Source organism: Xyrauchen texanus, chromosome 41 (assembly GCF_025860055.1).
Source record: "Xyrauchen texanus isolate HMW12.3.18 chromosome 41, RBS_HiC_50CHRs, whole genome shotgun sequence".
Lineage (NCBI taxonomy): Eukaryota > Metazoa > Chordata > Actinopteri > Cypriniformes > Catostomidae > Xyrauchen > Xyrauchen texanus.
Genome location: NC_068316.1, coordinates 2,485,322 through 2,497,486, shown reverse-complemented (window position 1 = coordinate 2,497,486; position 12,165 = coordinate 2,485,322). Strand labels below are relative to the sequence as shown.

The 12,165-nt window shown below is 37.2% G+C and overlaps 1 protein-coding gene across 8 annotated transcripts in view; it reads right to left on the bottom strand.

Annotated features, from left to right (window-relative positions):
* Window positions 1-12,165, bottom strand: part of slc12a7b (solute carrier family 12 member 7b) — a 115,573-nt gene that overhangs the window by 32,263 nt on the left and 71,145 nt on the right. For all 8 annotated transcript variants that reach the window (XM_052113350.1, XM_052113351.1, XM_052113354.1 and 5 more), the window contains exons 4-9: window positions 10,001-10,147; window positions 7,361-7,415; window positions 7,139-7,269; window positions 6,146-6,387; window positions 5,306-5,517; window positions 1,408-1,572 (exon numbers count right to left, since the gene is read on the bottom strand). In XM_052113350.1, the coding sequence (XP_051969310.1) occupies window positions 1,408-1,572; window positions 5,306-5,517; window positions 6,146-6,387; window positions 7,139-7,269; window positions 7,361-7,415; window positions 10,001-10,147 (952 nt within the window). The remainder of the gene's footprint in view (window positions 1-1,407; window positions 1,573-5,305; window positions 5,518-6,145; window positions 6,388-7,138; window positions 7,270-7,360; window positions 7,416-10,000; window positions 10,148-12,165) is intronic.

The window sequence follows — 12,165 nt, the reverse complement described above, 5'->3', positions numbered from 1 at the left end:
CGACAGTACCACCCATAGACTATCAATGGGACCGTGCGTTATGCTGTTTTATGCTAAGCTTGTAGCCTCATCTTGGTATAAGACCTTTGGTGCTGTGGTGTGTGCGTCAGTGTAATGACTCCGGGCGGACACTTTACAAAGGTTCTGCCCTTCACACCAGTGTTTATGCTGTATTAATGGTAAATGCGTTAAATCGCGATTAAGAAAAATGAACGCATTAAACCTTTTTAATCAATCACATGCGTTAGCGCGTTAATTCTGACAGCTCTAGTTTTATTTCTCTTTGTAACACTTGTTGTGTTCCCTGTCAAAAATGACCAGCCATTGGAAATGAATGGATTAGACAACAAAACACTGAAATATGAAGTGTTCAGGAGTTTCCCAATCCTTTAGATGAGCACATATGTGGATGTGTGTTTGCACACACAAAGTCCTCAGACATATGTATATATTATATATTTCATGTTGTGTTTGGGCTCGTTTGAATCGGGATAGTCTGCTATAAGTCACAATATGTCATTGTCGATGCTTTATGTATGTTTCAGGAAGTAAAAAGGAAAAACGTGACAAAAAACACTCCTGTTTATTATATTTGTGTGAGTCTGAGGAACTTTCATGTATTAAATCTCAAGGCAGTTTGGCTGTGAAACTAATTTGCTCATTGAATTTTACTAATTGAGACATTTCCAACGATATATAACACATGGCTATCTCACCTTTTTATGTTTATACCAACTCTGAATATAATTGTTGTGATAACAAATTAGCAAATTATCAGACCAAAACATTAAATGCATAAAAAGCATTATTTAAGAATTAATATGATCAGCTATATGCATTGTAAAGTCCAGATTGTAAGCTTTAAAATGAAACTATTTTGATCAGATCAAGAAAGATGTTATTAATATCTTACATAACAATTATTATTTTTACTAATATTATTAATTTTACTAAGTATTACTAGTATAAGCTCAGCTCAATGAATCCTTCTATTAATAAAAAAATACATATACATTTTTAAATATTCAGAAAAGTCATAAATGCTAAAAACAAAACGTTGGCAAAAAGACCTAATGCAATATCTTGGGATAATACAGTACATGCAATATGAGAAATGTATTAACAACTTTAGTGGGCCGGTCATTTTTGACCAGAAACACAAAAGGTGGCAGCACAAAATCTAATTAAAATTTTAAAGACATTATTTCAGTTTGGAGATAAAAAAGCAACAAGACATTAACGATCACTAGATTTTTAAATCGACACTGTTTCTTGAGTCCACAAGAGGGCACAACGAATAAAAATAACCCAAGCATCATAGTGTTATATTGTCGGTTGCAAAGGAACAAACTTGTGTATTCAATATACCCTAAAAAAGCATAAAAAAGGTTATGAACGTTCTCGCACCTGTGACAGAGGGGAAGTAGATTCCCACCAGTAGTGTGAAGAATGTGGTGATGTCATTGACCACATACGGCATGTACATGTCCTGTGAGCTGTCGACAGCCACTACTGATGGCAGAGGCTTCTCCACCAGCATCCCAGCAGGCCCGTAGCTTCCCCACATGTTCTCTGTGAAAATAAAACTACATCAACTCTAAAGATCATGACACAGAGTAAGATACAGGGACACGTGACTTATATAGAGACCAGAATATCATAGAGACTTGCACAGGCAATAAAATGAAATTCAGAAACATTTGAATCATTATAAATACTACAGAACATGTGCACTGAACTTGTTAAGATCAAGTTAAGTGGACAAAATTAGTGAAGACATATGGAACAAGCAGTGAAATACACTTACTGAACCACTTTCAAAAACGCCAGACCAGACGCTGTAATGCTGCATGAAAACAATTACTTCTGCTCACTTTGACATCATTGCTGAGATTTTAGAGTCAGGTCTGGCATGTCGGTCCAAGTGGCAACCAGACTAGAGCAACATATATTATGAATGACATTCAAAGGGGCTGAAAAACTGTTAAATTAAACAGCACTCCTTTATTCCAAGTGTTCCGGAGGGGTTTAGCTGTTTACACATGCTTACACCCATTGTCAGAAGAGATACTGCAAATACACACTGATGAAATGTCCTTGAACTATTGGGACCATGTTCTGTCACCCAGGGCTGGACTGGTAATCTGGCATACCGGGCATTTTCCTGGTGGGCCGACGCACGTTGGTGCTGATCAGGGGCAGACTGGCCATCGGGAGAACCGAGCATGCCGGTGAGTCGCCACTAAACGTGCCGAATGGGCCGCGATAAGCTAAAATTAGCCACCGCGTTATGCAGAACGGACCACAAAATGGCACCGCAATATGCAGAAAAGGACAGTGAACCCACTCAACAACTTTTGGATCACCCCCCCTACAAATTGTGGGCCAGTTGCCATGTAAAATCCCAGGCCGATTTCACTTCCCAGTACAGCCCTTCTGTCACCCTCAAGTGTGCCACACAAACCCTCAAAAGTGAAGCCAAAACGTATCGATCGCCCCCCGGTGGCTGGTCCTAGTATAGGTCATAAGCCCCGCCTCCCCATGTTATTCAACGGGACGTGAGACCAACTAAACAATTAAATTACACTTCACATATCTTTTATCCAAAGATAGTTTCTGTCATTTACTGTCGTTTCTATCACGTTGACGTCATTTCAAGTGTTTGTTTTCAAAATAAGTTTGTTTTTAGTTATTTGATGCTATAAAAACGCTGCTGTGACATCATGATTGACAGCTGTGATTGACAGGTTCTCTGAGCGAAGTAGTCACCGAAGCACCAACGGACTTTTTTTCGGGCTCTTTGGAGGACTGAGGAGATTGGAGCTTTAAATTTAATATCTACATTTCTATAATTAATTATTTCACACCATCAAAAGTCAAAAGTGCAGGGGCGTGTCCTTGCGATTGATTCAGCGAGAGTGAGGGGGCGGGGCCTTGATTTCGTGGCTTTACTTCCTGCTCACTACTGCGCAGGTCTGGTCCCGAAATCGCAACTGCGCAGACTCAAGTCCCAAGATGTCAGCGCCATATCGGGACACTGGCGGCTTCAGTTCTCACCAATGGAAAAGAGCGAAGGGGCGTCGGCCATCTTTTTTTACAGTCTATGGTCACCCTAGTGAAGATCATTGGGGTAAGAGGTCAGTTACGGTACACTTATTACAGGTTTAGGCTCCCTGAAGCAATTCAACATGAATCGGCCTGAGCCAATTTACTTCCGTAATGTTACACTGTCATGAATATTGCAGGCCGTACTGTATTTTCAATACAATTGCAGTAGATAGAGACCCACTTTAAAGCTTAAAAAGGAACCAGAAGTATCACACGAGTAGTCCATATTGCTCATGCTTCATTTTCTAAGTCTTCTGAAGGCATTTAAATACTTTTTGGTGAGAAATAATCTGGTAAATTGCACTATGAGATAAGGTTGTTCACAGTGGCATGTGTGTTCATGCGAGAACTTGCATTGTTTAGCGCTAAAAACAACTCGTAAAGAATATTAGTATGAAGGTACATGAAATTATGTGCAGAGTGAGATTTGTGAAAGCACAATATAACTTACAAGCGTATAAAAGGTAAAATAGTGCCTAAATTATTTCCATGCGCATTTGTGAAAGTGTAATATTTGTTTGCATGCTCACAGAACGTTTTGTAAAGGTGTAAATGAAGCTGCAAGCGTAAGAAAAAAATGATTAGCAATACTTTAATGCTATGCATAAGTGTAATTCATGTGTTGTGAATCTGTAATTTCATATAAACAAGTAAATGTGGTCTGTATTCTTCTTTTTTCACGCTTGGACTTTTGGCACTGTTTTTGTGCCTAAACATGGCCAGAAACATTGCAAACCTGCAAACAGCGATATGCAAGTGAAGAAAGGGTGTCATGAACAGCAAACCGGATGGACTGCATAGAATCAGTCTGTTTGTGTAAAATAAACTATTGCAATATAGTAAATGGCTTGTGTTTGTGGAATACATTTTTTCCAGAAATAATCCGAAATACATTTCCGTCTTCCCTTTTGTTGCACTCACACTTTTGGCATGAATTTCTCACTAAAGAGTTTTGAAAGCGTGAAGGCGGGTCTACCTGCTTCTAGTAACTAATCAAATGAGGTTTTCGTTGGCCAGTTTACTCTGACCTGATTGGTTTGATAATGTGACAGACAGCTTCTTCTTCATATGACTCTCCTTTGTCTCTCCTTAAATATTAAATTAAAAAAATTAATACAATCAAAGATTGTACGGATCATTTATTACACCATGTTGTAAATGCCTCTTATTGTGTGGAATCAAAAACATGCTGATTTTGTGTGTGTCTCTTTAAATGCAAATGAGCTGCTGATCCCCACCCCTTTACAGAAGAGTGCAGTGCCTTTACTGCTTGTGCTTCAGTTACTACGGCAACAACAAATCAGAACCAATATGACTGACAGCGTAAATACCGGCGTTCATGCAGGGCTGGACTGGGAAGAGAAATCGGCCCGGGATTTTAAATAGCAACTGCCCAAAAGTTGAGCGGGGGGTGTTCACTGTCCTTTTCTGTATATCGCACCGCCGTTTTGTGTGCCGTTCTGCATAACGCGCCGGCTCATTTTAGCTTATCGCGTCCCATTCGGCCCATTTCACAGCCGACCCGCTGGCCCGCTCAGTTCTCCCAATGGTCGGTCCGCCCCTGATCGGCCCCAAAGTGCGCCGGCCCACCGGGAAAATGCCCGGTATGCCAGATTACCAGTCCAGCATGTCCAGAGGACATGAAGAATCTTATGTTCAGTTTTACAGCAACAACAGAACACATATGAGACATTATTCTTCTCACTTCATCTACTCCAGCGCAGAAAAAAAATGGCAGATTGTGTGTAGATCACTCAGGGGAGGAGCTATGATAATAGGGTGGAGTCCGTCACCAGTCGTGGGCGTGGCCTACTCTAACGTGACGTCACTTTAGAGCAGAAACGAAAACCGTTCATTTTGACAAACTGTTTTTGATGAATAGAAATATAAGAAAGACTTTTAACATTGTAGGCTGGTTGTGTACACACACACACACACACACACTGCTGACTCACATTTAAGTACAAACACCATTTAAAAGTGAATTTTGCATAATAGGTCCCCTTTAATATAAAAACGAATCTCAATCCGGTGTTACTATTATGCTTGTTCATTTACACTTTTGCAAATCTTATGCCTTCAGAAGACTTGTAATATGACGCATGAGCTGCATGACAATTTTATGATATATTGGGTGCTTTTTTAAGCTTTAAAATCAGGCACTATAAGCAAGAAAAACAACATGAGGGCTTCTCACCTGAAATAACTCCACTGGTAAGGCCAGGAATGCCCTGTATCTCTGTGACGTTATTAATGGTGAAGTACTCATTACAGCTGGCATTGAGCTCCGGACCTTTACAGAAGAGCGACCAGAGCTTTGTTGTCATCGTCACATTGTCTATTATTTCTGTCTTCAAGCACTTGTCAAAGTCGTGGTTCTGGAGAGTGCGGTTGCCCAACAAACAGACCCTAAAGAGGACAAAAGAGAGTGTTTTAAATGAATATAAAACATGAGAGAGCTATAATTTAAATCTGACTTTACTGTCAGGAGACTTGTGGTGATGTTGAAAGACTTTATTCATTTGTGAAGCAAACACTGGTGCAATGTTTGTGGATCAAAAGAATGCACCGACTGCTGCTAAATTCTACACAGAGACTTGAGACTAGTTTAAACAAGTGATGTTGTGAAATGGGGGAATAAAATGGGGACATAAATAAGATTATAAATCGATCAAATACGTTTTTGTGTGACATAAAAGAACATTTGGAAAAATCCTCATGTTCCCGTTGCAGTTTCCTGGTTCCAACTACATTATTAGTCAAAAGATTGAACGCACTTGAATACATTTACATTTCTCATAATCTTAAAAATCTATTTATCTACAGGCTTCATCTTAGATTCTTGCTTTGTAGACAAATTTAAAGTGCGTTAACTAATTTTGAATAATCAAAAACATAATAGTTTTGATTTATATATTACTAAAGAGTGAGGAGGTGTCCCTAAACGTATGACTCATTGCGTACGAGTCAACTCTGAAACATGTAAATAAACCAAATTTAGCTTACACGTGCCTGTTTGTCAAACTCTCTCACTTACGGAAAAACCGGGGGTTCAAAGATGGTTTTGATGACACCAGCGTAGATGGACAGGATGGACAGCACGACACAGGCGAGGAAGACCAGCGCGAGCTTGTTCACGTATTTCACTCCCACAAACACCACCAGAGCCATGAGCGCGAGACAACATGTGCCGTACACACGCATGTTATTGAGCATGGCATCCGCTTCATACTCCTTCTCTTCCACTTTAAAGATGGCAGCGCTGGGCACGATGTACGTCTGTGGAACCGCAGTTAAACAGAATCGAGATGTTATTTCTTACCAGAACAATACAGAGAGCTATAAGAGTCAGAGAATAGTTTGAAAGCAGTTAACAGGAAGGTTTTACACATTTAAAAAGCATGAAAAATGCCATGTAGGGACTTCCGTTTTTGAGTGATGAAGCAAAACATTTGGTAACCTGAATTGTTGATCCACTTAAATATAGTCAGAGATACTTTAAAATCGAGGGGATCGAGTAACTAACATAAAGACACACTCTTTAGGAAATGATTAAGGCACATTTAAATTAAAGTTGCTTTATGTTTTTTATCACGTGAAAATAATGTGAATATTCTATGCATCACCCAGCCCTGGTAAATGTATGAAATTAGGTTTTTGTAAGATAATACCTTCAAGCTAGTGGTAAATGGTCTGCACTTATATAGCGCTTTTTTATTAACCTTAGAGGTTACCAAAGCGCTTTACACTGTGTCCCAATCACCCAGCCACACTCACAAGGCACTAGCCTGCCATTGGGAGCAACTTGGGGTTCAGTGTCTTGCCCAAGGACACTTCAGCATGTGGAGCCGTGTGGGCCGGGAACCGCCAACCCTGCGTTTAGTGGCCGACCCGCTCTACCATCTGAGCCACAGCCGCCCTAATAATGCCAATAGTGGCCAATAATAAGTATCAAAAAAATCTCTTTTCTTTAGATTTTCTGGACTCAATCTGACTCTGACGTCTAACTCTACACACACACAACACTCACCAAGAGAATCTCGATAGTACCGAGGATGTACATGGCCCCAGCGAACGTGGTGCCCAGATAGAAACACAGACCCACAGCACCTCCAAACTCTGGACCCAGAGACCTGGAGATCATGTAGTAAGAACCTCCAGCTGAGGACAGAACACACTGTAAAAATGAAATGTCTGAAGAGCATAATGGGATTCCTGTATATGAACACAATGAGTGCAATTAATGTATCACCTGGAACAACACCGTTTGTAGCAATGGCACTCATAGATATGGCTGTCAACATTGTCTGAAAATAAAAACAGTGGCAATATAATTATCAAGCATTTGATTTTCAGTTAAAATCATAATTTTACAAAGTGTAATATTTAAAGTCAACATGACATACTTCCCATTTTAATTCTATAATGTGATGCATTCCCAAGTGAAACATAAATATTGAAATGTAGCACAAAAACTGTTTTTATACATCGTTAATTGATTCGATTGTGAAAAGCGGGTGTTCCAAATTCTGTCAAATCTGAATGCGAATTTGCAGCTTATTACACGGCTGCTTACTCAATAAATTACTAAATGGACATGAAATACTGTCGAGTTGAAATAGTGTTATTATATGACAAGAAAAAGACAGTGAAGTCTAGAAAACCCATTTAATTCAACCTCTGTTGGCGTTTATATTGAGAAAATCACCATCTGACTGCTCATTATCCTGCTTATTACACGACTGCTTAGCAAATAATTTATTAAATGGACATGAAATAATGATTTGAGTTGAAATAGTGTTATTATATGACAAGAAAAATAGTCTCCAAAAACCACTAATTACGTGACTACTAGGCAAATAAAAGAACATTAAATATTGATTGAGTTTAAATAATTTTATTAGCTAAAAGATCACAAAGTGATTTGAGAAGTAGGAAAGATGACTCTCAATCCCGGATGACCGGTGAAATATCACATCAATATTTTGCATGGATGCACGGTTGTTATTCAGAAATAACAGATGGTGTGATTGACAAATCACAATTACTGTGTTAACTTCATAACCTACAACAGTACTTCAAAACAACGCCTAGCCATTTGACTATTGGTTAACATTAACCAGATGCCAACATCAATGATAATAAAACCGTAAAAATGTTCTCCTTTTTGTTTCCAGAAACGTTTGATACTTTTAAAGATCATCTACATCTGGCGTTATGTAATTCGGCCACTGTGTTTGAGTGTCCTTGAGCTAACCGTCCACAGTAAATCCCTGCGTCTCGCGGCCTATACTCTGAAAAGCTACTGGACTAAAGCCAATTACAGCTCCTTTACCTGCAACAGGCTTAACGCTTGAAATAAAGCTTTGAATGAAGGTGATGGAGTGATCTTTACTAGCCAAATACAGACATTAAATATCTTTATTTCCTCTTGCATTTGAATCTTTGTACATGTAAATGCTGTTTTTGATGTTTATTCTATTTAATGTATACTTAATAAGAGCTTATTATACTTAATTGCTCATGCTTTTGGCACAAACACACTTTTCACTGTATAAAAACAGACTCAAATCATCAAGTATACTTTCTTTTTTCTTAAAATAGCATTACAAATTTGCTACACTCAAAAATTATTTAAGATTTATGCAATCAAATTGAATTATGTCATCTTTAACTAAATTAAATTAGTACTGTATTATTTATGTATTTATTTGACATTTTTAAAGATGACATTTTTATGGAAATCTGTTATGATGTGTAAATGTTCAAATGTTTGGAGTGTAACTTTACATTTTATATTCACTTATTAATATTCAAATCAATTTATAATGTAAACCAAGGTCATATTTTACTGACACCTTGAATGCACTGTGAGCCACTTTAAAAGCATCTTAATATATAAAATATATACAAATACATATATTAATTATACAATTTTATTTTTAAGTATTGTACACTGAAAACTGTTTCCTGAAAAAATGTTGCCCTTAAATTTAACATGTAAATTTGACTTACTATTGTCCATGGTCTTACTGTCTTAATATATATGATATAATATACACAAATATATATAAAAGTTTTTAAAATAAAAATAAAAAACTGTTGTGGAAGTTCTGCTCTTATGACATCATCTTATTGAGTTTTAATATATAAACATATACAAAATAATTATGTCTTTAAGAAATGAAATCACATTTGACTGCTACTTTGTTGATAAATATGTACATGTTCATGATCCATCAGTGCACATTATTCAGTGTCCTCATATTTTATTTATTTATTTATGTATTTATTTATTTTGAATAACTTGAACTTGCTCTGCCTCTGCCTCGCTGTGAGGTCTGACCAAACTCTAAGAGTCATTAAACATTCTATAATGTGGCAGCTCTGAGATGTTTCCTGTGAGAGTGAAAGAGCAGAACTCTTCCATTTGGATGGATCACAATCACAGGAAACGTCTAATGTCTCTTGTAAGTACAGGTTGAGGTGAATTAGACGGCTGATCTCATTGTCTGAGGTGGTTTATAAATAAGACTTCTGAGCGCAGAGATTGCACACGTGTGACTTTGGTCGAAAGCGGAAGAGGCTAAACTTAACACGCAGGATCATTGGACTGAAGAGATCTGCTCACACACATTTACTTGGCTATCTAGACAGGACAAATGCATGGACAAATTTGTCTCCTTAGCTAAAGAAACACACAGATCTGCATGTTTGTGGTTACAGCATTGTGTGTAGAACCCACTTAAAAATATCAAAAAAATAAAACGAGATGTTTTGCTTAAATATTGCTGAGTATCTTGTCCTATATTAACTTTTAATATAAAATCAATTAATATAAATTATTCATCCAATGCCAAGGTTTAAAGTGTAAAAAGCAGGTCAAACTTACACATGAACAGCACATGGACACAATGATAAAGGACTCTAAGATTCCTGAGGTCCCCACGATCCATGTCATTCGCAAGAAGAGAATCACTCCCAGGATATTTTGCAGGCAGGGCAAGTACACGCCGATAAACGTCCCCATCTGCGGACTCTGGAAAAAGGGACATCGGAAAATGAACAGCATTTTAAGAAACTAGAAAAAAAAACGAATGTTTGCGATTATTTGTCTCAATGCAATTTTTTGCCTCCACCACCAAAACGTCACATTAAGTCCTTATTTTGTCGGTGACTCTGATGCTGTATTAACTCATTTAGGAGGATTTCGGCTACATTTTAAAATAAATGAGGTACAAATTCAGTCATAATTTGCTTATTGTTTTGATTGCCGTGGGACACATATGCAGTTTACACAATGTTGTTGCTCAAACAATGAGAAAAGCAATCGCAAATTATCATAAAAACTCAAACGGATTCATCTGAACTGAAAACAGAATGGCAAGACAGGGACCTTTTCGTCATCTGAAGTGCCACATCTGTCATTTAGTCTTAAAAAAAGTGCATTTAAGGTTTTGCCATTACTGTTTTTATGTAAATAAATAAAAGGTAGATTTCTATTTTCAATTCTATTTCAACTTCAGACCTTTGTTTTTTTGGACAAGAAAAACTAGCTTGATACCACATGAACCACATTTGGTTTTCGACCACTGACTATGGGTAAAATGTAAGCATTTATGCATGGAGGAGTCATGTTGAGAGCCCAATATCTCTGGGATTTAACCATATATGGCCTTAAAAATTAAGATGCTAAATGAAAAGTTTGTTCTGAACCAGAATCCAAAAGGATATTAAAATAGCTTTAATACTTCAGGAGTTATCCAATAACAACTTTGGAAAAACAACAGGAAAAAAAAGTGCTTTTTCACATATTTGGGCTCACACCATTGGCATATAAAGCTATAATGATTTTATTATAGTAATAAATCTGATTTTAGTAATAAATCTGCCTATCTCTCTGCAAAAATACAATTATGAAGCTGCCACATTTCTAAGGTTATTTTTTGTACCTGTAGTTTTGCTCCAAATATCATAGGCGAAAATAGTCATTTAGACCCCCCCTCTACAAAATAATGGATTTCTCAGAAAGTATAGATCCATGACATTTAATATTTTGACTTTGACCATCATTTATGTATTTATGTCTCCAGTAAAAAACTATTTGGATTGAGTTAACACAGAATGACTCTTTATGTAAAACAATACATTTTCAATGGCAACTTTTATCCTTACTAAAGACATAATCCACTTACTTAGTCATCATATACATCATACAAAATAAGTACAACCAAAGCACAGAACGTTTTAAAGCTTTTCCAAAACAGAAAGACGAACTTCAGTAATTAAGTCCTCAATCAAGTAAAACCCAAGAGGTCCCAAGATGATTCTATCCAATAGCGAACACTTCAACTTACATAGCGGACAGAATTTCGCTCCTTCGTAAGATGACTATGTGAATATAAGCCTGTCCCAATGTCCCAGGACTAATGACAGAGCATTACTTTCACCCCTTGGCCTGTTTCACAGCTGACCAATCACAGATCGCCGCTGAATGATGAGGAGATGGGCTGGGGACTGTGGTTTTAGTGGTATTGCTTGGCAATGGTTTTTCAATTGTCAGCAATAACAACGAAAACTGCATCTTAAAAAGTTGGTGCCCTCTGGGCTTGAAAGGGAAAATAAAAAAGGAATTGTTTTAAGGCTTGTATGTGTCCATATAAGTCATTGCCTAATTTCCGTAGATCAAACAGACGGCATGTTTAATTTGATGCAAATTAGTTTATTTAATACTCAGTCAATTTCTTGGTACTGGAAGTATTTTCCCCGTTCATTTTTTCCATAGGGATTTAATTAAACGTTTCATAAAAAGTTGTAAGCCATGAATCAAACCATGAATCACAACATTACAAACTGAAAAATTATTCGAAAATCAGACAAAATGAAAAAATATACAAGACTGCGTACTTACCGTCTTTAATGAGGTAATGAACTTCAATCTCATGAAGCATTGTGAATGACTTTACTGAATTTTAAACGATGGAAAAATACAAAACTATATATTTCAAGGTTGTTGATTATAAGTATAGAATAAATATATTTAGATATATACAAATA